The sequence below is a fragment of the Aquila chrysaetos genome, chromosome 11 (assembly GCF_900496995.4).
Source record: "Aquila chrysaetos chrysaetos chromosome 11, bAquChr1.4, whole genome shotgun sequence".
Taxonomy (NCBI): Eukaryota; Metazoa; Chordata; class Aves; order Accipitriformes; family Accipitridae; genus Aquila; species Aquila chrysaetos.
This window is the reverse complement of record NC_044014.1, coordinates 36,088,262-36,110,033: the sequence shown is the minus strand read 5'-3', so window position 1 is coordinate 36,110,033 and position 21,772 is coordinate 36,088,262. Positions and strand designations below refer to the sequence as shown.

The 21,772-nt window shown below is 40.2% G+C and overlaps 1 protein-coding gene across 2 annotated transcripts in view; it reads right to left on the bottom strand.

The window, feature by feature from the left end:
* The window catches only part of PRKG1 (protein kinase cGMP-dependent 1), a 532,766-nt gene that overhangs the window by 458,021 nt on the left and 52,973 nt on the right, over positions 1-21,772 (bottom strand). For both annotated transcript variants that reach the window (XM_030030117.1, XM_030030116.2), the window contains exon 2: positions 7,770-7,936. In XM_030030117.1, the coding sequence (XP_029885977.1) occupies positions 7,770-7,936 (167 nt within the window). The remainder of the gene's footprint in view (positions 1-7,769; positions 7,937-21,772) is intronic.

Here is a 21,772-nt window from a genome sequence, read left to right as displayed (position 1 = left end):
TAATAAATTAAGGGACCTCTTGCAAGTGCAGTGTACAGCAATATAAAAATAAATATGGTGCAGGTCAAGAGACATGATGCACTCTCTCTACTGAGGTGGCACTACTACTGCCCCCATTTTGCTATTCTGGACTTGTACTTGGGAACAAAGTTATTTAGCATACTTAAATCCAAAATGGGTCTCTGTTCTCCATTTCTCTTTCATTTAGAAGAATCAGTCCTACCAAATCCTTTCTCTAAGAAGGAACCGACTCAGAAGACCCTAGGGCTAGAAGAGCAATTACATCCTATTAAATCAGATCCTTATGAGAGTAGTCCATAAAGAGACAAAAGAGGGGTCAGAGGGAGAGTGACACAAAGGCAGATTGAATGCAGCATTTGTGGATGACGGCACATAGCATTCAACAGTCTGCAGTGATAATTGTCCAGTTAGGGGAAAAAAAAAACCACATAACTGCACAGTTAGGAAAAAAGCAAACAGGAGAGAAAAGGGTGATGTACTCCAGCACACCTTCAGAAGTGAGAACAAGTATAAGTGCATTGGCCAACATATTGATGATAAAATCTTATGGTGTCACAAAACTTCGGCAAAGGCTGTGATAACCCGCAGGAGGCAGCAAGCTGATGTCTTGGGGAACACAGTATCTATTATGCCTGCTTTGGTTTTGATTCAACAGCAAAAAATCCCCAGAGACTGACGAGTTACTCTGAGGATTTTACCCATCTGAGACCAGGCAACTCTGCTGCCTCTGATGGGAGGTCTTCTATGGCTTCTTGCATTTCTCTCTGTACTTCAAATGGCTACAGAGACTTTGTCCTCCCTTCTCAACACCAAGCTTGATGTTCTGGCAAATTCTGCAGTTTCTAGGAATACGTTCCTTCCCAAGACATCTCCGACTCCCAAAAAGCCACATTCCCATGGGAAGTCACAATTAGACATTTCATTGTTTTGGAGAAGCTACCAAGAATGAAGCAAGAAACAAAGTCTCCCTTAAAAATAAAAGGCAAATCTCCATGACTGAAGACAAAAATAAAATGAAATTAAGAAGAGAGGGAAACTACTAAAACAAGGGCTGGGGGAAGTGTAGGCTGTTTCTCAACATGGGTTCTTAAAAAGCTGCTTCTTCCCTTTTCGTGCCTATAGAAGTAGGAGCCCATAGGGTCTGCCCATAGGCAGAGCTATTTTTCTTCACTCAGGTTCTCAAGATGTGGTGCAGTGGTGCAACCTCAATATTTATTTGCAGAAGGACAGTCAGGGAGGATGTTACAGCACCCACTGCCAATACAAAATCGTGAGTGACAGAATAGTTAATCCAAGTATTTTAACCTTCCTTTCCCCCCCTCCGGCTCACTGTATTATTTCTTCTATACTTTATAGGAATAGCAACAAACATAAAAGGAGGACTCCTTACACCTATTAATATAGTTTCTAAAAAAATTAGAACACCTGTTTATAACAGCATGGCTGTTATTCACATGAGACACTAAAACTTGAACTTTGTCACCTGATTTATCTACAGCTCTGCTGATATATTTTCCTTTCATAATGCAACCATCAAATTTGACATACTGCAGCTGACAGGTTCAGACAGAGAGGGAGCACAAGAGGAAACATTTTGTTTCAGATGTGGGATATCACATTTATCCTCATTAGTGTGAGGTAACACCCACACATAACTCCAAACCTGTCAACACAGTACAGATCTAGATGTATCTCTCTGTGAGAGATCTTTCCAGTTTTTCACATTTTTAAGCGGTTTCAGAAAATTTTAGAAATGTTATGCCCCAAGAAGGCATAATGCCAAAGAGGTCAACAAATGCAAACCTGCAAAACTAGAACTTGGAAAATGTTTGGGTTTTTTCCTTAAAAAAAAACTGGAGGTGGTGGACTAATTTTAGAGGCAGAATATGATTAACCAGCAAGAACCTTTTTTGGCTCTAAAAGTAACTTCAATTTTAAGACAAACTATCTGCTGAACCACTCTTAGAGCAACATTCTTTCTCATAAGAAAGGTAGTATTTCTGATAAGTTTATTTTATTCTCAAAATTGTTTTACTTGCAGAGTCAAGAGTGCCAGTATAGACTAGTTCAGAGGTACAAGTACAGCATCACTCATCCCCCTTTTCACTACCAGTCTCATCAGCCTGGAGGAATACTGTTGCTGTAGGTGGCCAGAGCATGTATGTTTAATGCTTCCAGTTATTTCAGCCCCTAATGAATACTTGCTTATATCACAAATAAGTTAATTTCCACCTTCAAAGCACAGCTATAAGGGAAATTTTTTGGTGTTGATAGATATTAAGGGCATCTCCTTAGCCAATTCAGTTAATATGCAAAAGTTGTGGGGTCTTCTTGCTACTTAATGAACACAGGGTAATTAAGGGGTGTTCCCTGCCCAAAACCATTTCAGAACCTGATGAAATACCAGTTAGCACCTTGCTACTTCATATAAATCCTTCTTCTGTAGTTCATGAGCCACCAAAGACAAATGGACACGTGCCATTTGCCTCGAGTCCATAAGAACCAGCTTCCTTCCCATAGGGCTTAAGAGAAAACTTTGGAGGTGAAGAGAAATGCTTAACTTGTACAAAATGCTACTCAGGAAACACAGGTTGCTGGTACCGCCCAAATCCAATGGCTCTTCACACCCTAATTGAGGTCTCTGCCCTGAGAAGTCTTTCACATGCATAGGACCCAGTTTGTGTTACTATTTAATGATCACAAAGATACCTGATGACAGCACCACTACTAAGGAACAGACAAACATTTAAAATGCAAAGAACAGTCTGTAAAGAGCAAAAACCCTGCCTGAGGTCAGGTAAGGTATAAAGCCATAAAGAGATCTCTTTTCATTGGGCTCCGATTGCGATGCTACTTCCTCTCCCACCCTGGCACCTATCTAATAGTGCCTTTTATGGAGCCCTTCAGATTGTTGTGCATCACTGGGGGCACCTCCTATTAGGGTTTCCCTCCTCTCTGGAAGAAATACATTGGCATCAACCTAATGAATTTTATTAACTGAACAAATGTATCCTTGACTATCTGCATTTAACACATAAGGCATTTCAAAGGTGGTCTGTGCCACAAATCCATCAGACCCAGTTACCCCAGAGGACTAAACTAAGTAACAGTACAGCCAGGATGAAGCTAGACAAATAAAGTGCTTTAAAGACTTGGATACGGTGGGGCCAGCAGTAGTCCTGGAAGTCTGAAGCAGGTGAACTGGGGGCCCTTATTTTCCTGGAGGTAGAAATCTGGCCAGCAAGACACAGACTATGGCTAGAGTCAGCCAGAACAACAAAAAAAGCTTATTAAACTTATTAAAAGCAAAGCAGCCCTAAATTGGGATTCTGCTTGCTGAGAAATTTCAGTTTCAGCTCCTGGCTTATAGCTGTTTTCTCACTACTGGCCCAAAGAGGAACAAGAGCCCAAGTTCAGCCCAAACCAGTATTTCCAAGGCTTCAGACCTGGTAGAAACAGCAATCCTTGGCTGTTCATGCCTAGGACCCTGTCTGCCTCAGTGCAGCAAGGCTGTCCTGGAGACAGGGACCCAGAAGGGATCTCCAACAAGCACAACTCTCATTCTGTAGCTCCTCAGGGCTGTATCTTATGAAAGCCCAGGCAGAAGCCCACCAGAAAACCAGGCAAGTTTCCAGTTAAATCCTACCTAAATAAAAAAGAAAAAAATAGAAAAATAAAGCTTAAAAAAAAAAAAAAAAAAAAAAAAAAAACCACAAACCATACAAAACAAACAAACAAACAAAAAAAACAAACCAAAAACACAACCACCCAAACTCTTTGCATAAAACTTTTTGGATTCAAGAAATGCAGCGCCAGTCCAAAAAGTCCAGATGAACACCCAGGAGAGGGAAGTCTACCAGGACTGGGGCAGCCTCCTATTTTAGAGGTGATTGAGCATATTAGCAGTTCTGGGTTTAAAGGGTGAGACTAACCACACATCTCCCTTAGCCTTGCACAATTTAAGAGCTATCCTATGCAAACACCCTTAAAAGCGAGCTCCCAGATCAGTGCATGTTCAGGCCAGAGGGTGTTTATATTGAGAGCTCCTCAATCTGACAGGTATCTCCCTCCTCTTGGGACTGACGAACAAACCCAATCCAGCTAAACCATGGCACATGCCAGAGGCACACTCCTACCTTTCAAACTCAACACTTGCCTCTACCCAGCATGCTGCAGATAGAGAAAACATCTTCCTTTTGAACTCAGCAACTCATTTTGATTTCCCTGATAGTACCTCACCATTTCTACTCCAAGACCTTTCCCTCAGCTTCCTCCTCTCTCCATCTAAATCACAATTTACAGTATCCTCCTATTTTTCTGTACTGTGTTTCACTTCTCCCTGCCCAGGTTTGAAGTTTGACACATAATAAGTTGAATAATAGAATGTATGAAAGATTTTCTTCTCATGTTTTCAATAACCTCAGTCTTTTCTCAAGCTTCACTGTATTAACCAACTTTTCATCTCTAGAGTCCAACCTGTTTATACCATTGCTGCTCTCACTCCTGATAACAAAAAAAAATACAGGGCGGGAAATCTGATGTAAAACATGGAATAATAGGACAAAGAATACAAAGGTTTTACTCAGTCATCACATGCATGGTAGCACATGACTGGAGAGGAAAGAGTCAAGCCTACTAGTGTGGGTAGGGTTGAGCAAATGCAGGAATAAAGATGACTGCACGTGTAAACACAATATTGGACAGCATGAAATTACCTTTCTGCTAGAACCAAAGAGAACATGGAAAAGTGGAGTCAAGCCTTTTCCTGACTCTTTGCTGAGGTACAATGCTACAGCCACTCCCACCCAAGGAACATAGCAAACTTGGAATTACCTTCAGAAAGCATCATCAAGCCATAGTGAAAAAGAAAGAGTTTGGAGGTCAACACTCATCATTATCCAGCCTTTTAAGATTCATTGAGCTCAGCAAGCATCACATACTTACGAATTTTAACATCCATGGTAAAGAACCAAAATACTCAATGATCATAATTATAAAGGTCTCACCAGGATTAGTAGAGTCCTCGTGTCTAGAGGGGAAAATTAAAACAGACACTAACTACTGCTTCACCCTGATAAACGAGAACACAGAAAGTAACAGTGAAAATGATGGATGTTTTCAAATCCATCTTACTTAAATTATTATTTAAAATTAGTCTAAGGAAACATCACCAATATATAACTCAGACTTCTGGTAAGAGGCTCTATCTAAACGCTGAATCATAAATTATAAACAAGCATAAGAGTATTGGTTATCAAATGCTCTACATGAGTAATTTTTATTCATATTAATCACAGCTATAAGTCCAAGTAAGGAAAGAAAGAGGAATTAATGGAAGAAACACTTGCAGCGTTTATTTGATTTTTGAGAAAAGAAACTACCTCTCAGTAATACTCACAAAGATGGGTTTCTCCAGTAGAGTTTTGTAAACAATATAGTTAGAGGGCATTGGCGGGGGGTAATAATGGAGAGGACACAGAATGATAAGCCAAAATAAGCTAGCGAGCCTGTTCTCATAACCATAATCCAACCCATTTGATAATGTCTTCTTCCATTTCCATTACTTTACCATCACTCATTGCATTATGTCTAAACACAGACTATAAACTCTTCATAATTTTGTTTGTAAAGCATTATGCATATTTACAGAGCTATCTAAATAATCTTAAATTAAGTTACAAGACAAACCAAAGACTGGGGGAGAGCCAAGTCATGCCCTCATACCTAGAGGGCTGCCAGAAGAGCAAGGATAAGCTAAACTGCCCAAAAGACACAAAAGTTGTCTTTGACACACATTTGTTTTAGAAGACAAGAATCAAGAATTCAGGGATAGAGTTTGGACCAAGAATTAGAAACATCTGGTAAATTCAAGGAAGGGACAGTAATAGCACATCATCACCAGATGTATCAAATAAAGGGTCATCTGAGTACCAAGCCATGTTCAATACTCCAAACCGAGGTGGAAACAGTTCTACCCATAAATCCCCCCAAAATCCTCTCCAAAGAATGTGAAGAGGCTGGGCAGGAGATAAGTATATGCTGATTTTGACGGTGTCCTGTTGTTATGGGGTTTTTCAAGGGACAACATTGAACACAACTCCAAAACCAGCCATGCAGCAAAAATACTGTGAGCATGCCTCTGATGTGGTGGTGTTTCAGGAAGCAAGCACAGAGCTGTGCTGTAAAAAATCTCCACATTTTTACTATGAAAAAAATTACTATTCAAATATTATTTTAAAGCAGTTTTTTATTATTGATAGAACAGATCCTGCACCTCATCAAAGCAGTCTCTGTACGCAAGTGGAGGATTGAAAGACCTAAATCCTTCCAGCTGGGGCTGGAAACACGTAATTTGCTTTGGCATCCCCCACTAACCACTTCATAATGTAAAATACCATTTGAATGTGCAAAATTTAAAAATATTAAAAGCCGAAGGAATTAAACCTGTGCCTTGAGAAAGGACTTAACCTTAAAAGGACAGAACATTAAAGCTGTTTTGGGAAACTAGTGAAGAGCATTTGCAACTATACAGCATTAAGAGTTTGGGAGGAAACAATGTTTAAATTGTTGAAATATGTTGAAATGTTAATATGTTGAAAATATTTTTGTTTAAAAGAACAATATAAGAAATGAATTTGTGCATGTACACGTACATATAAACACACAACTTACATGTAACTTGTAGTTTCCCATATTTGCTCAAAAGATATGGGCAAGCAAGAAACCTCCATTCCCCTTAGGTGTTATCTGGCCAAAGTGCTTGCAAGTCTACCAGATGGCTCTGGTAAGGAGCAATAAGAATTTAATAAGCATCTATCCATTTGCATTGTACCAAATCAAACTGAGAATTTGCTTGTTGCATTAGCTGAATTAAAACAGTGACATTTGTCTCAGAACTCATTATCAGTCACTCTCAGAAGAGGGACGCTGTAGTAGATGGACACGAGATTTGATCAAGCTTAGTAACTCCTACAGATGAACATACACTTCCTTTAAAAAGAAAACATATGTATAAAATATGCCCAATTTGACATGTGAAGAGTTAGAGAACTTGGAAAGAGTAAGATACAAAATGCAAATAGCTGACATTTTGGAGAAACACAGCACTGGCAACACTGATCCCATTCAAAGATTTTCAGAAACCCGACGGCTCCCAAGATCAGCAGAATATCCACTGCTCTCATGTTCCACCAAGAAAACAAAACCCTGCCACAACACATACTGTGACAAATCAGATGTGATAAACTGCAGATGCTACACTTATTTTGTGCACAGGACAGAAAAATACCATTTTCTATTACACAATGCATTGCTTCTGCAGAGACCCCCATGTGCTTTATCAACATTTATAAGCTTGTTCCCACAATGCCCTATAATGTAGCAAGCTATGACCATATTCTCCTTCCTTTACAGTCATTTCCCATTTCCATAACACTATTCTTTCTGTTAAGTTCCTAATTTAAATAGCAAACCATTGATATTGCCTCAAACCCAAAGAACTATATTTAGTGGAGGTTTATTCCAACGGATCTCAGTGCAAGGTTAACAGCTTTCACCCTCTTTCTTTATATAGGGAGGCACACTAGTCAGAAATTTTCCTGGCAAAAGTAGTCCACACAATTTTTCAACAACCATATTTAGATAAGATCTTTAACCTCTTTCTTTGAAATGATTTTTCCCATGAAATGAAGTTTTTGTCTCTGTATGTGTTGAAAAAAGGAAATAAATACTAGCTTTTTAAACTGTACCTTCCATGACATACACCAGGGAACCCACATCTCCTTCCTTGATGATGCAGCTGTCTTTGCCATATTCCACGGGATACATACAATCCACAATCTCCTGGATCTGAGACAGTTCCAGATTCTTCATGAAGTCATTGTCAAGGATCGCTTCCTTTATTAGCTCCTTGGACCTGTGGCAAAAACATACAAGATTTATACAAGTGTCCATCAGCTGAGCTCATTAATAGCACGTGAACTTTAGCACAACCGCACGGTGCCCCAATGAGTATTTCCTTGGCAAAAAGTTTCACTATTTTCCCTAAAAATCTGATAAAGTCCATCTGCAGAGAAGTAAAAAAATTACAGAAATGTTAACTTGTAATTATTTTCTGTAAGTAAGTTTTAGATACATCAAATATTGAAATAAAAATAGATTTCATGTGATTGCAAGATCCTCTTTTAGCTACAAGTTTCACAGCTATAATAATACAAAAGAATAACATAGCTACTTGAAATATCTTCCATATACAAAACTGAAAGGAAATACAAACATGAAGTTAAAGGATTTTTAACTTAGTTTATTATATTTTCTATTAATTTATACAAACTAGAGCACACAAAAGCACAATACTGCACTGATTCTTTGAGTATTAATCAAATACCAAGGGCCGTCACATGCACTAGGGGAGTCACCACTGTTACAGGAATAACACCACCATTAATTCATTTCTTTGATGACTAAATGGAAAATTCTGAAGTTATATTAGTGTGCATAGCATTATACGTGCAGTTTTGGTTTGGCATACCATCAGTTTGGAAGTCTGGAGTTCTTAGTAGCCAGTTTGCACAGTCGAGTAAGGAAGGAGTTGTTTCTGAAGATACAGATTTCAGAACTCAAAGTTCACGCATTCTCTGTGAGACTACCCAAATGGGTATGTAATACAATCTGCTATCTCTACAAGTGCCTCTGCCACTGTCATGTTATGACAGAAAATGTGCAACAAAACCACTGATGTATTTTTCCTGATTTTCCTGAGATTCTTTCAGTTTCTACAACTAAAGTGCTCACTACACAGTGAGTCACACTCAGGTAAACCCTCCCATCTTCCCTTCAGACTGTCAAGTTCAACTTCATCCATCTGCTACTGCAGCGTAACCCCCATGTTATGACATTTTGCAAAAAACTCCTAAACCAACTTGTGCAAATGAACAACTGAGAATGCTAAATCTAGACGTAGACCAAAACTAAAGCCCCCAAAACACCTACAGGCTGGACACAAGGTTCTCGGCCCTTTATTTCTCACTCTGCAGCTTCACTTCTGTGGGCTGAACTATTTGCTAATGTGAACATAGCCCAGGCAGATGACAGCTACCTGCACAGCTTATGCATTCAAAAGAGTTTTACCTTTTTGAAATATGACTATGAAATGTTTTCAAAGAAAGATACATTAATGGATCATGTCTTCTTGAAAAGGAGTCAAACTGGGACTTCAGAAGTCCAAAACCAGCCAGACAGCCTTGGAGATATTATGCCTGTGCTATAGTCCTTTTAAAGTATAACCCAAGGTTATATGCAGCACAGATTCAATTCGTTAACATTTAAGATGCTTTTTATGCTTTTGGTAGTTATGAGGTTATTTCAACAAAACATTCTGCATTACATCAGAGTCCATCAGTATTGACCCTGCTGAAGCGCAGGATGGGAAGCAGACCAGACTTTTCAAGTACGGTCTGCAAGGCGACACGGACTCAGACTGCTACAAAACCCATTTGCTCTTCAGAAATTTCATTTGACTTCACATACTGTCACTCCAATTCCTTGTGCATGCAAGTAAAAACCACCAGAAAAACCTACATCTGTTTTACTTCTTACTTTCAGTAATGCAAGAAGCTGGTAATTTGTAGCATTGACCAGATGACAGATAACACGATTTCCTTATTCCCTCCTCCTGTGCTACAGCGAGACTACGCTTTCTATGCTATGCCTTGACTCAATACTGCTCTTTCGGTCTTAGCCACCCCCACAAGTCCCCCAAATCCTCCTAACAAAGGCACTAATTATTAGCATTACTCAAACTGCCTGTCAAAGAAGAAAGCACAAAAAAGCTTTCGCATTAGTCACATCAACTAGCATTACAATTTCAGCCATTTATTTCATTCCAATGCTCAAAATGAGGCTTTTGCCTTGATAAAATAAATCAGCCTTTCAAGTGGAGTGTTTGTAAGAATACCTGCAAGAGACCGGAGGGAATTTAGATGTGGTTCAAGTCAGACCTCCCCCGTTAATTTAGAGGCCCTCAGCAAAAAACAATGCTTTTCTTGTCAGAATCGAGCACAGGGAAGGATTTGGAAAGGAACCAGGAAACTTGGTCTAAACAACAGTACATGGGCTAGGAAAATCCACTAGAAGTCTGTTTTGGGGAGAAGCAGCAAAACATCCACATCATGAATGAACTTAGGAGAGCAGCCCAGCAGAGAAGGACTTTAGGGTGTCAGTTGACGAAAAGCTCAACATGACCCGGCAATGTGTGTTTGCAGTCCAGAAAGCCAACTGTACCCTGGGCTGCATCAAAAGAAGTGTGGCCAGCAGGTTGAGGGAGGCGATTGTCCCCCTCTACTCCGCTCTCATGAGACCCCACCTGGAGTACTGCATTCAGCTCTGGGGCCCCCAACATAAGAAAGACATGGACCTGTTGGAGCGAGTCCAGAGGAGGGCCACAAAGATCATCAGAGGACTGATGAACCTCTCCTATGAAGACAGGCTGAGAGAGTTGGGGTTGTTCAGCCTGGAGAAGAGAAGGCTCTGGGGAGACCTTATAGCAGCCTTCCAGTACCTAAAGGGGGCCTATGGGAAAGATGGGGAGGGACTCTTTAACGGGGAGTGTAGTGATAGGACAAGGGGTAATGGTTTTAAACTGAAAGAGGGTAGATCTAGGTTAGATGTAAGGAAGAAGTTCTTCACTGTGATGGTGGTGAGGCACTGGCACAGGTTGCCCAGAGAGGTTGTGGATGCCCCATCCCTGGAAGTGTTCAAGGCCAGGTTTGATGGGGCTTTGAGCAACCTGGTCTAATGGAAGGTGTCCCTGCCCATGGCAGGGGCGTTGGAACTAGATGATCTTTAAGGTCCCTTCTAATCCAAACCATTCTGTGATTCTATGATTCTATGAAACTTGGGGAATTTATGAGCTTAATAGTATCATTACAGTCTAAGAGTACATCTGAACCACCTGATTCACAGCCTCTGCCCTTCAACATAGAAATATCAGAGAAATTAAAGCTCCGATGCCCACCAAGTAATTCAAACCCTTTTAATGACAATATGAAATACATCCATTAAGAGGAAAAACACGCCGGCTGGGACATCAATAACGCAGTTTCATCTCTGCCACATCTAAGCATCTTAAAATTAGGTATCTCCATAGAATGGTCTGGATAATAACTCAGTCACACTCGAATGTAACCAAAATAGATATTATTATTTAAGGATGATTAGTTAAAATGAGACTTCAAATACAAAGAACATAGCATGAGAGAAAAGCACCTCCAGCTGCCCATAAACAGTGCTGGCTGTAGAAACAAGCATCTTGCGACCCAACTGTGTATTTATGAGTGTATTCGCATCAGACTAAACCACGCTTCATAGTTTGTAAGCTACAAACCTTTTCATCAGGAAGTATTTCAACCACCTTTAAAAAAATGTAAATAAAAAGCTTAGTTTGACATATCTGAAAATTAGTTGATACTAAAAATACATTATCATAGCTACAATAAGAGTAACTAATAAGACAGTACTTGTCATTCTAATAATTCAAAAAAATTATTCATGCAATGTAGATTACCATTCCCACATACTTGCACAGGCCAGGCCTTCAACAACTTCTACATTATTTTATTACACAGTTTTCTTTCAATATAATTCAAAGATGCAACTTCAGGTAAATAGGTTGGTTTTTTTCTTTTATATTTATTTTTATGTGAAATGAAACTCAAAGCATATAAATTCATAGTTCACAATTATGCCATTACAAACGCTTTTCTAAACCACGCCATTCTTTAACCATCATCAGTAGTGTTTTAAAACAGCATCTATCCCAGACATATGAATACAATCCACCTAGTAATACAAAAAAGGTATTTAAAATGGTCAAAAACTCACTTCTGCTATTGCAAGTGATTTAAACAAGATACTGCTGTTTCATTACCTCTTATTTTCAAATAGTATTTATTCTGGATTTTCTGATTGAAGTTTCTAATAGAAAACAACCTGCAAACAAAATAAACTACAGTATTTGTAGGGGAACTATTTCCAAATGACGCTGTTTTAAGAAGGGGGCATTTTCATGAATATTTACTTAGCGCTGAAGTGAATGGCTCCTAATGCAGACCGTCATTCAGAGTAGAAAGTAGTTATTGTCATCTTTACTCTCCAGAGGTAGGAACCTGGCACTAAGCCATCACTATTTTTCTGAAACATTAATGATCAAATGTGATGGAGACTTGATGAACAGTTTAAAACGGGGGGGGGGGGGGAAGGGCACAATGGGACAATCCTCTGCAATACATCCTTCCCCAATCAGTTTAAGTCCACCAAGGTAATTAATAAGGCAACAGTAGGAACAAGCTAATTGCACTCTAATTTGCAGAAGTCATGCAAAAAGCACCTTAAGAAGTTTCCTAAAAATACACTTAACATGTAAAAACCTCTATGCCTGGTTGCAAATGCCTCTCAGAACAGAGGATATAAACGTGTCAATTCACACACTTCCTAATCCTATACTGGGGGCTGCTCCGGTCCTCCAGCCAGATCAGAGCGAGCCACCAACCCCCCCAACAAGCCAGCTTGGGATCAGCAAAATGCCTGGAAAAAAATTCAGCCACTTTTTCTGTCTCAGCAGACAGGGGCTCTGCACAGAAGCCATGTTTCAGCTGTACTGGAAAAGGCTTGTATTAAAGGTTTGCCTTATTGCAGTGGCCATAAAATGAAGAATTTGGCCAAGCATTTTGCTCAAAACCCTGCTGCTAGCATCCACTGGCTACTCAAACAAGCATGAAGGCAGAAGATGAAAATTTTGGTTTGTAGCAGATGTGAAAAGACAAAGTGAGATGTTATGCAGCCCTAGATAAGAAGCAAAGTGAATGGTACAGTGGTTTGCAACATACACAGTAAAATACCAAACCCTGTATTACAGCCTGTTGTTATCCTGACAGTAATTTACATTTTACAAAGAGCAAGGAATAGTCATCTCAGGCTCTTCACCCACAGCAAAAAACCCACATTATCTATGCTAGATTTGTACCTTCGGGCACGTACGATAAATATTAGAACAAAAAGTTAATCTTCATCCCAAAAGGTCTTATTTCAACATTGGAAAAGCCGCTTGCTGAGTTTAAGGAAGGGAAGAATTTAAGTGCAGGTGGAAACACTACTGCCATATACATCTAGGGACGCTTACAGAAATGCAAAGCCCTCCTTGACACTACTGTGCTGGTATAGCATCAGTTTGCAAAGGAGTTTGCAGGAACCTGAGGTTCAAAGGGAGCAGCAGTAGCTACACAGGTATCATTCTCCAGGTAATCTACTGCTGGCAAGAGTTGATTAAACAGAGGTGGATCAAGAAGAATAAAAGAAATTAAGAGTTCAATTTAGACAACACTGACATAGAGCAGCTGGAAGCAGATCTGAATTTTATGGTGTTCTCAAGTATACCACCACAGCTATGCACCGAAACCATTTTAAAATATCAGAAAGAAAAATGAAAAGCAATGTGCTAGGCAGACAGGCTGGAAGATGTCTCAAAGAAGGGAAAGAAAAAGTACATTTTGTATTAATAGTCAAGAAGAATTTAAAAAATACACAAGACCTTTTCTTTAGCTGTTCCTCTCTCCAAACTTTTATTTAAAGCTTTCAATATGAAATTTTATGCCAATCCTAAGGGGTGGGGAAGGACTATTTTTACTAGAGCCTCCCCCATCAGGAGTCTGCCAACTACTACTAATGACCTAAAGCCCCATATTGAGGAGGGAAACATCTACAGGAATTTGACCAAGCAGAGAGACAGAGCTCACTGCCAGGGCTGAAGCTTAAAGCAGTAAACTGTAGCTCCCTGGGAGATGAGAAGTCCTTATTTACTCATATGATAAACCTTGCTCAAAGCTACTACAACCAGTGGCATCTTTTTTGTGCTGTTTCATCATTGGTGTAAAAAACCAAATTAAATACACGTTAAATTAAATCCTTTACATCTATCCACCAACTAAACCTATCAAGTGTATTTGTAGAAACTCATGCCCAAGCACTACTTTTTGGGTGGAGTTTCCATATCCATATCCCTCCACAAGGAATTAAGCTGATTTCAGTAGATAAGAAACATAGAAAAAAATCTGCGGCCTCTGACACAGAATATAACGAGCTATACAAGAGTCCAGACAATCCCTACAACAACCATCTGTTTCAAATCCACACCGTGAAATGTTTAAAAGTGTTTACTTCTATAAAATGTGGCCATGGAAAAAAAAATACTTCTTTAAAAAGAGAAAACATGGCCAAGCATTACGCCTGCTCCAGATTTCCAGAAACGATTCAGCAGGATACGAATACACTGCAAAAAGTGTTAAACAGATTTTTTTTTAAGTTGTACTTAGACATACCTCCATGTCATGAGGTGGCATCCATTCCAAGTAACACAAAAAGCAAAGGCCGCAAGTTTCTAGCTAGTTTGGGGAAGCTCTTTGCTCAAACCCCACATTCACAGAGCTTTTAACTATGTTTTTAGCCCTTGTGTACATAAAAGAGTACGTAAGACTAGAACATAAACTCACACGCTGCTCTGGAATAGGACTTCAGCATTTCAGCTCCCAGTCTAGTTAACACCAAAACACTGGCGTTACCAATTATGAACCTTTCTATCTCTTTAACCAACAAAACTAAAGAAAATCCCTGATGGAAGGATATATGTTTAATCACTGGGGACAGGCACGTCATGAAAGAACAAGTTAAATAATTTGAGTAAGGCGTGTTAAAAGTTCTCTATAGAGATGCTCCCTTCCACACGGAAAAGCCCCCACATTCTAAAAAGCAGTAAATATATAGATACAGTAGCCTTACTAAAAAAATTGCTATTGTTTACTATAAAATTATTCAATCCACCAAGTGGCCCATAGATCCTACATGTATTTATCTGCATACTTTTATCTTCTTGGCTCTATTTATGAATACTGTGGCCTGGCCAAACATACAGAGGTTCAAAAATAACAGCCAAAAATCATAAAGCCTGTAGTGCTATCAGAATGACTGTCAACAAGAGACAGCAGTCGAAATCTCTTCCTTGCACTCATCCCTTCTCAACAGGTTGTGTTACATATTGATCTCAGGTTCCTACGTAAGAAATAGAGGCAGAAAGTAGAACTTTCCGAGATCATTATTCGATCCGTCTACTACCAACTTGAAGTCCATAGCCCTCAGGAAAGCTGGTTTTGCAACCAAAATGTTTATGTTGTTAGAAAAATTATTTGTGCCAAGTCAATCACAGAAAGGTGGAGGGTCCTCCCCGACTGCTCCAGAAGGTTTTTCATTAAAGGCACTAACAAACATCCGCAGAATAGGGCAGTATATACTTTTTGCACAACAGCAATGCAATAGGACCTGTCGCTCTCTGGAGTGCATAATACTGGATAATGTCTTTAAATACTGAAGCCTGCAAGCGAACAAATAGATCTTCTTTTACAACTTACTGCTAGGAGCAGCACAGTACAGAAAAGCCCAGACCTTTCGGTAAAATCTGGGTTTTGTTTGGACTGTAATGCCATTAATAGTTGATAACTCTACATTAGCTGTTTGTTTTGGCTATGGATAAAGACCACTTTGAATGTTTCTTAAACGGAATTCTAAATATAACTCCAGAGAGCTATTCTTGCCTCATTAACTGGGACTAAGAGTAGGATTCAAGTCCGGGACTGAATAACATGAAGGCCCTTAAATATACTTGTGGATTTTCTTTACAGTGCTTGCCTTTCCCACAACATACAACCCACAACGTATCTTCAAGTCGCAAGAGGAAATTTCTGAGCAGGATCTTAAGCATCTTCAGCCAAGACTGTTACTGCATAGTTGGAAAGAAGAATATGTTCCTCAGAAGAGTACACTAAAATTTTTTTAAACTGACATTTTGATTAAAGAAACAAGCAACAGGGAAAAGTAACTGTGCCCTGATCTAAACCTGTACAAAAGGAAAATAACCCCCATTGCCATTTTTCTTGTACTTAAATACAACTTACAGTTGCAGAATCAAGTTGCTCTGTAGAGAACACATCGATCAGATAGCTCCACTTAGGATTTCTAAATATATCTGTAAAACATGCAGTTCATTTACACTGCTGTTCATTATATCATATTTTGGCATTCGACATTTAAAGAACAAAATAATTTAAGAAAAAAAATTTTAAATCTCCTTTCACCTACGCTGAAAACTGTTGTTAGTATAAAAATACTGTAGGCAAGAGCTGGTTAACTCTTGCATTTTAATGCGTCTCACCCCACAGATCTTAATTTACCACCCTTTTCTAGGCTAGTATTTTGCATCCTACAAAAATCCAGGTTTAGATACTGGAAACATTGGCAGGCTCCATAAAAAAAAAAGTCAGCTCTTGCCAACACAATTTGCCTACTTCTGAAATATCTGATACCTCCAAGGAACTCCCACATGAGCTTCATTTTCAGAAACCACTACCAATACCTCCAAACAGGATCAAGCATCTACTTGATTACCTGAAGAAAATAGTAGAAGCTTTGGACAGCTAATTGTAGCTGTGAAAACACATAGCAAGATCATGGTGAAGGAGGAATGGGGTGTCTCTCAAGAGATCTTTGCCCAAAAAAAAGTGGCCTTTTGAGGGGTGTTATCCCAGTGCCTCTAGCCGTTTTGGTGCTCACATCCAGCATGACTGAGCTGGAGACTTTTTGCACCAACAAAAATAGTGGAGAAAACATATGTACCCATATGTTGCAACTCCAAGTGATCCAAAAACAATCCAAACTCCTCCAGGAGGAGTTCAGTTAGCAAGATTGAGTTGCAGAGATCCAGACAACACATCTTGAAGGTCACAACGATGCATCTTGTAAAGAACCACCTACTTTAAAGGCAAGAGTTTCTCCATCAATCAATTATCCACGTACGCTTCCACTCTTGGCAGCTTCACACAGTGAACTCTGACTGGAGGCAGGTATGAGGAGTCTAGCTAAATGGCAACTAAAACAGTTCCCTCAAGTTTATTAGCATATTTTGAGGTTTGCGTGGCTTCATAGTGATAAATGAACATGTGGACAGAGAATTGCATTCAGATGCCCTGGAGAAGAAAGTTACTGATAGCAGCTACAGAGATGGCCTTCGCCCTGGTGGAATAAGCAGGAAATCTGCCAAGTGGATGATAACCTAATTTAAATAGATGCAGAAATCCAATTAGAGATCCTCTGAGCAGAGACAGCTCATTCTTGACTCTTGGATTAGAGGCTATTAACACATCGCAAGCTTTTCTAAATGCACTGTTGTCCAGGCGAAATGAATGTGCTCTGCAAAAGCACTTTGCTCCTCCCTGGCATAAGAAAATCAAAAGTGAATGCGGTCACGACAGCGTAAATATATAACTGCTTCCAGTGGAAGTTTAGGATAGGGTTTCACAGAAAATGTGATGTATGGGGAGGGGGGGGAAGTGACAGAGATTTAACATCACTTACTCTGATTCACCTAACACTTCTGATGGATGTTACTGTCACTAGGAAAGTTGCTTCAGCTCTTTTGCTTTTCAGCTGTCTGGAGAAGTCCCCAGCTTAAATGCCATAGGAGTACAACAGCAGAATGCAGACAAGCGCTTAGAGCCTTAGTCTTTTCAATAAATACTCTTAGGTATTTTAGGGAGAAGTATTTCTTCCTGCTTTACAAGTCAGTAAAAGGACTGACGTTAGCAGCCATGCTTTGAGACATAAATATTTGAAAGATATATGGGATTATTTAAATAACATACCCCCTCCCCCACCAAGAGCCAAGGAGCAGCCCGCGGGGATTTAAAGGCAAGCACTGCTGATGTACCTACTTACAGAAGCGTCACTCTAGGATACAGCAAGCCTGAGCGGAGTTGTGGGGGCACCATCATGCAGGCTCTGTCGAGTCTGCTAATAAACCAGATTACAGCAGGGCAAGCACCTTTTGGCAGACAGTATGAACTCTAAACAACCATACAGCTTGATAATGTTTAAATGGAGAAAGAACAGCAGCAGGAAGCTCATAAGGTGTCTGTGGAAAAGCAGGGAGGCTGGGACTTGTAGCAGGGCAATACCACCGACAGTTTCGTTCCCTTCAAAGCCAAATCAGGGAGAGAGTGCCACATTCAAAACATTATCTTCTAATTCGCATTTGTGCTGCATGGGCATTGACTGTCACTATCCTGCTGAGCTTTGAAGAATATCCCGACAGCAACTGCCTCATATAAAATGCTTTTTTGTTCAGAAATGCTCTTGCTAATCTGTTTTAGGAAGGCTACTAATAATCCCAGGCTTGCGGTGCTGCCTTTGGCTGTAACCAAAAAAAAGGTACAGTAACTCTGAAGCACAAGGACACAGGCTTTGGCATTGTCCTCACAGAGGGGCACTGGGAGTGGGACTGTGGTCCAACGGCCACAGCAAGGATGCCCAGCTACAAAGCAGGCATGAGAGCAGCACAAGGCGACCACTTCCAGAGAAGTAGTCTTCTCACAAAAAAGCCAACATGACCCCAAGCTTGGAAAGTTGCAGCCTCAGGGCAAAGTGTTCACAAAGACTCAGACTACCTAGTAAAGAACAATCTACAGGAGGCAAGAGGAGATGTGCTGAAGATTCTGAGAAATTTCCCTAATTCCCATGAACTATACAAGAAAAACTCTAGGGATACCTGCAACCTATTCCACCCCATCCAGCCACAAATAAACGCAAGTCAGAAAGAACTTAAAAGAGTTGTTTTGAAGATTAATAGTGACAATTATGACATCAGAGGAAGGGCACCAAATTCAGATGGAAGGCAAGGAAAAGATGAAAAGCTTTTACGGACTTTAGGAAACAGCCCTTTTTTGATCAAAGTAACTGTCCTCCAGAGGAGCTGAACGCTTTCAGGAATTTCAGCCCCAAAGGATACTGAAAGGCAAATGTCATATTTCTTGCAAATGGGAGGGTATTTTTCTACAAGCAGCATACTAGTAACCTCACATTTCACAGCATCACTTGTCTTCAGAGAACGCTAACAAGAATGGAGAAATACGAAAGTAAAAGAAGGATGCAGCAACACAAATGCATACTGCCCAGGTAAAGCTGAGGAATGGCATGCTCACCAGGGAAATAATCCTGCTGAGCAAGTTTTGGAGATCATTCAGTAAGGCAACCTGCCCCTATGAGCAGTTGTAACCTACCAGTGTTACAGCCTAGTAAGCCATAATTCCAGCATGGGAGATGTCAAGTTTTTCCCCAGGGAGTGCTCTCCTCTTTACAAACAGGACCATTTCAACAACAAACAAGAGCACTGCTTGTTTCTTCACGTGCATTAAGCAGATTGCTATCCTGCCTCCTTCAGCAAGCCAAGAGAGCCATTCCTTTAATAAGATAGGAATACTTAGGATTCATTCTGCTGAGACACAAGTGATGGGAAGCATACGTATTTGCCATCACAGGACAGGCTCTGCAGACAGTGAACAAGGCTCCTTTCTCAGAGACAGGGTGCATGAAATGTACCTGCAGCTTGTCACTCTCGCATCAGGGTATGTAGGGAATTCCCTTTTAACCATAGCAAATGCAAAGACTATGGGTGAACATGGGATGGGATTATACAAGCATACTGGAAAAAGAGACAAGACACATACTGATTTGCCAGTAGGTAAATCCATGAATGCATACAGCAATGAGGATCTGAAAGCGCAAGGAATCACACGATAGAGAAAAGATCAAGATTACTCAAATTCCACTGAGAGGAATGCAAGACAGCTTCAAAAGCTTTAGGAAGGATTGTATCTTTAATCTTCAAGCCTCTGGGATGGTCACCTTACACAACCTCACGTGGCAGGGCCTGGAAAACCAACCCACCGTTACAAATGATGCCCTGGATCTAGGATTTGTTGCATGAGCTGAAATCCAACTGAAGACACCACTTAGCCACCAGTATCCCATACTTCAACAATGCTGCAAGACTGCTAACAAGAACTCAGTCATATACGTTTCTCCCAAAATATTTTTAATGTGTGACGTGTGTCGGATCAAACTCTTTGCTGTGTACTGATTTAAGAGCACCTACTACAACATATGCTATAGCTATGGGCAGTTACCAACGCCCTTGCTCTCCATAATTTAGAATAAAAAAGTGCTGCCAGTCTGCTGCCCAGGTCCTCAGCAAAAAACCTTTTGTTCACAGGAAAGATCTAAATGGGGGCACTGGAGAGAAGAAACAGGTCTCGAGGCCGAGAACTGTGACAGAACAGATAAGCCAGAAGAGGGCACAGAATTTAGTTACCTTTATCTGCATCATTTGAGCAGAAAAATAAGTTTGCTCACATGCCTAATGTACTTTTATGATTATTTTCTTTTCCTTGCATTAGTATCTTGTACTTACTCTCCAATTTCCCATGACCCTTATGTCTCATCATCTTCCCACACCACCTTCAAACTCAGAAATGCTTGCTCCCATTACAAAACTCTGGATCATCTTTCTTTTTTGCCTGAGTACCTTACTTGAAATTCCTAGTGCATTGCACCATCATTTTGTTTTCTCTTTCCTTCCACCATCTTCCCAAATAGTTTCTCCCCTCCTGCTCCATCGGCAAGTTCCTGCCCCTTACTATTTCCCTGCTTCCACCAGGCAGTCGAGCAAGCAACAGCAGCAAAAGCAAACCAGAAACTGCACCCTGCAACAGAAGAACAGAAAGCCGAGCCCCAGGCCAGGAGGCAGAAGTCTGAAGGAAGACACAGACAGCTTGGAAATGGGGCTGCAAGGAGCCAGAAGGACCCTGAGGGTTTAACGTGGAAGAATAGGAAAGGAAGAAGGAAGTAGCAGAGGTACTTGCATCAGATTTGGTGGAGAAGGGGGGAAAAAACCACACAGAAAAAAGCAGAACAGTAAATCAGTGTATCACAATGAGACGGAAACAGTGGTCGTTCTGATATGGCACACAAGGCTCTCTAGGGAAACAGTTTGCTTCCTCTGTCCCAAATATTTTACAGGACTAGCAATGCAGTTTTGTTCACTTTCTGAAAAGCACCACTACAACTCTTCCACATTTTGGGTTTGATCCACACTCCGCAGGCTGCATTTAGGAAATATTTACATGAAGGAATACACAGAAAGAGCTAACAAGAGATGGAGAAAATGTGTGTGCCAAGGAGCCAAGTTATTTTGGTATAGGAAAAAGGAACTACTGGAGGGAGCTGAAACAATTTCAGATGCAGTTTAACCCCGACAGACCTAAGAGTGCTACTTAAAAGACATTTAAGTGCATTTTAAAGATGCTGAGACAGTTCTTTGCTTCAAAGTCAAAAGCAGATACAAGCTCTTTGCATATATGCTAATATACCATATATTCACAAGCAGAACATGATTACAAAGATAAGCCCAAGTGTGTGTTAAACCAATGAACAATGAAAGTAACTGGCACTGAAACTCCTGAAAAAACACCTCCCCTTAGTGAGCTTGTGGAACAAAAACATACAAACCTTTGAAGTCAGTGAGCAAATAGCAGAACTTTCAGTATTTTTCTTTTAAATCTAAATTCAGCCAATTATCTCCTCTCAGCTACCAAACAACAACAGCAGCCAGAGCTAAAGGAAAACTTGGTGACAATACCAAGAAATAGCCGATTTCTATGCACTTCGTTGTTCATCTAGAGACCTGCACTTTCACGTCTGCCTTTACAGCAAGTTTGAAACATCCTTTATTTTCAATGGACTTCAGTTTATTTACCCTTACGCACACTCTGTGTAGGTCACCCACTGGGTTGTGCAAGATTCACGTATCTTAAATGAA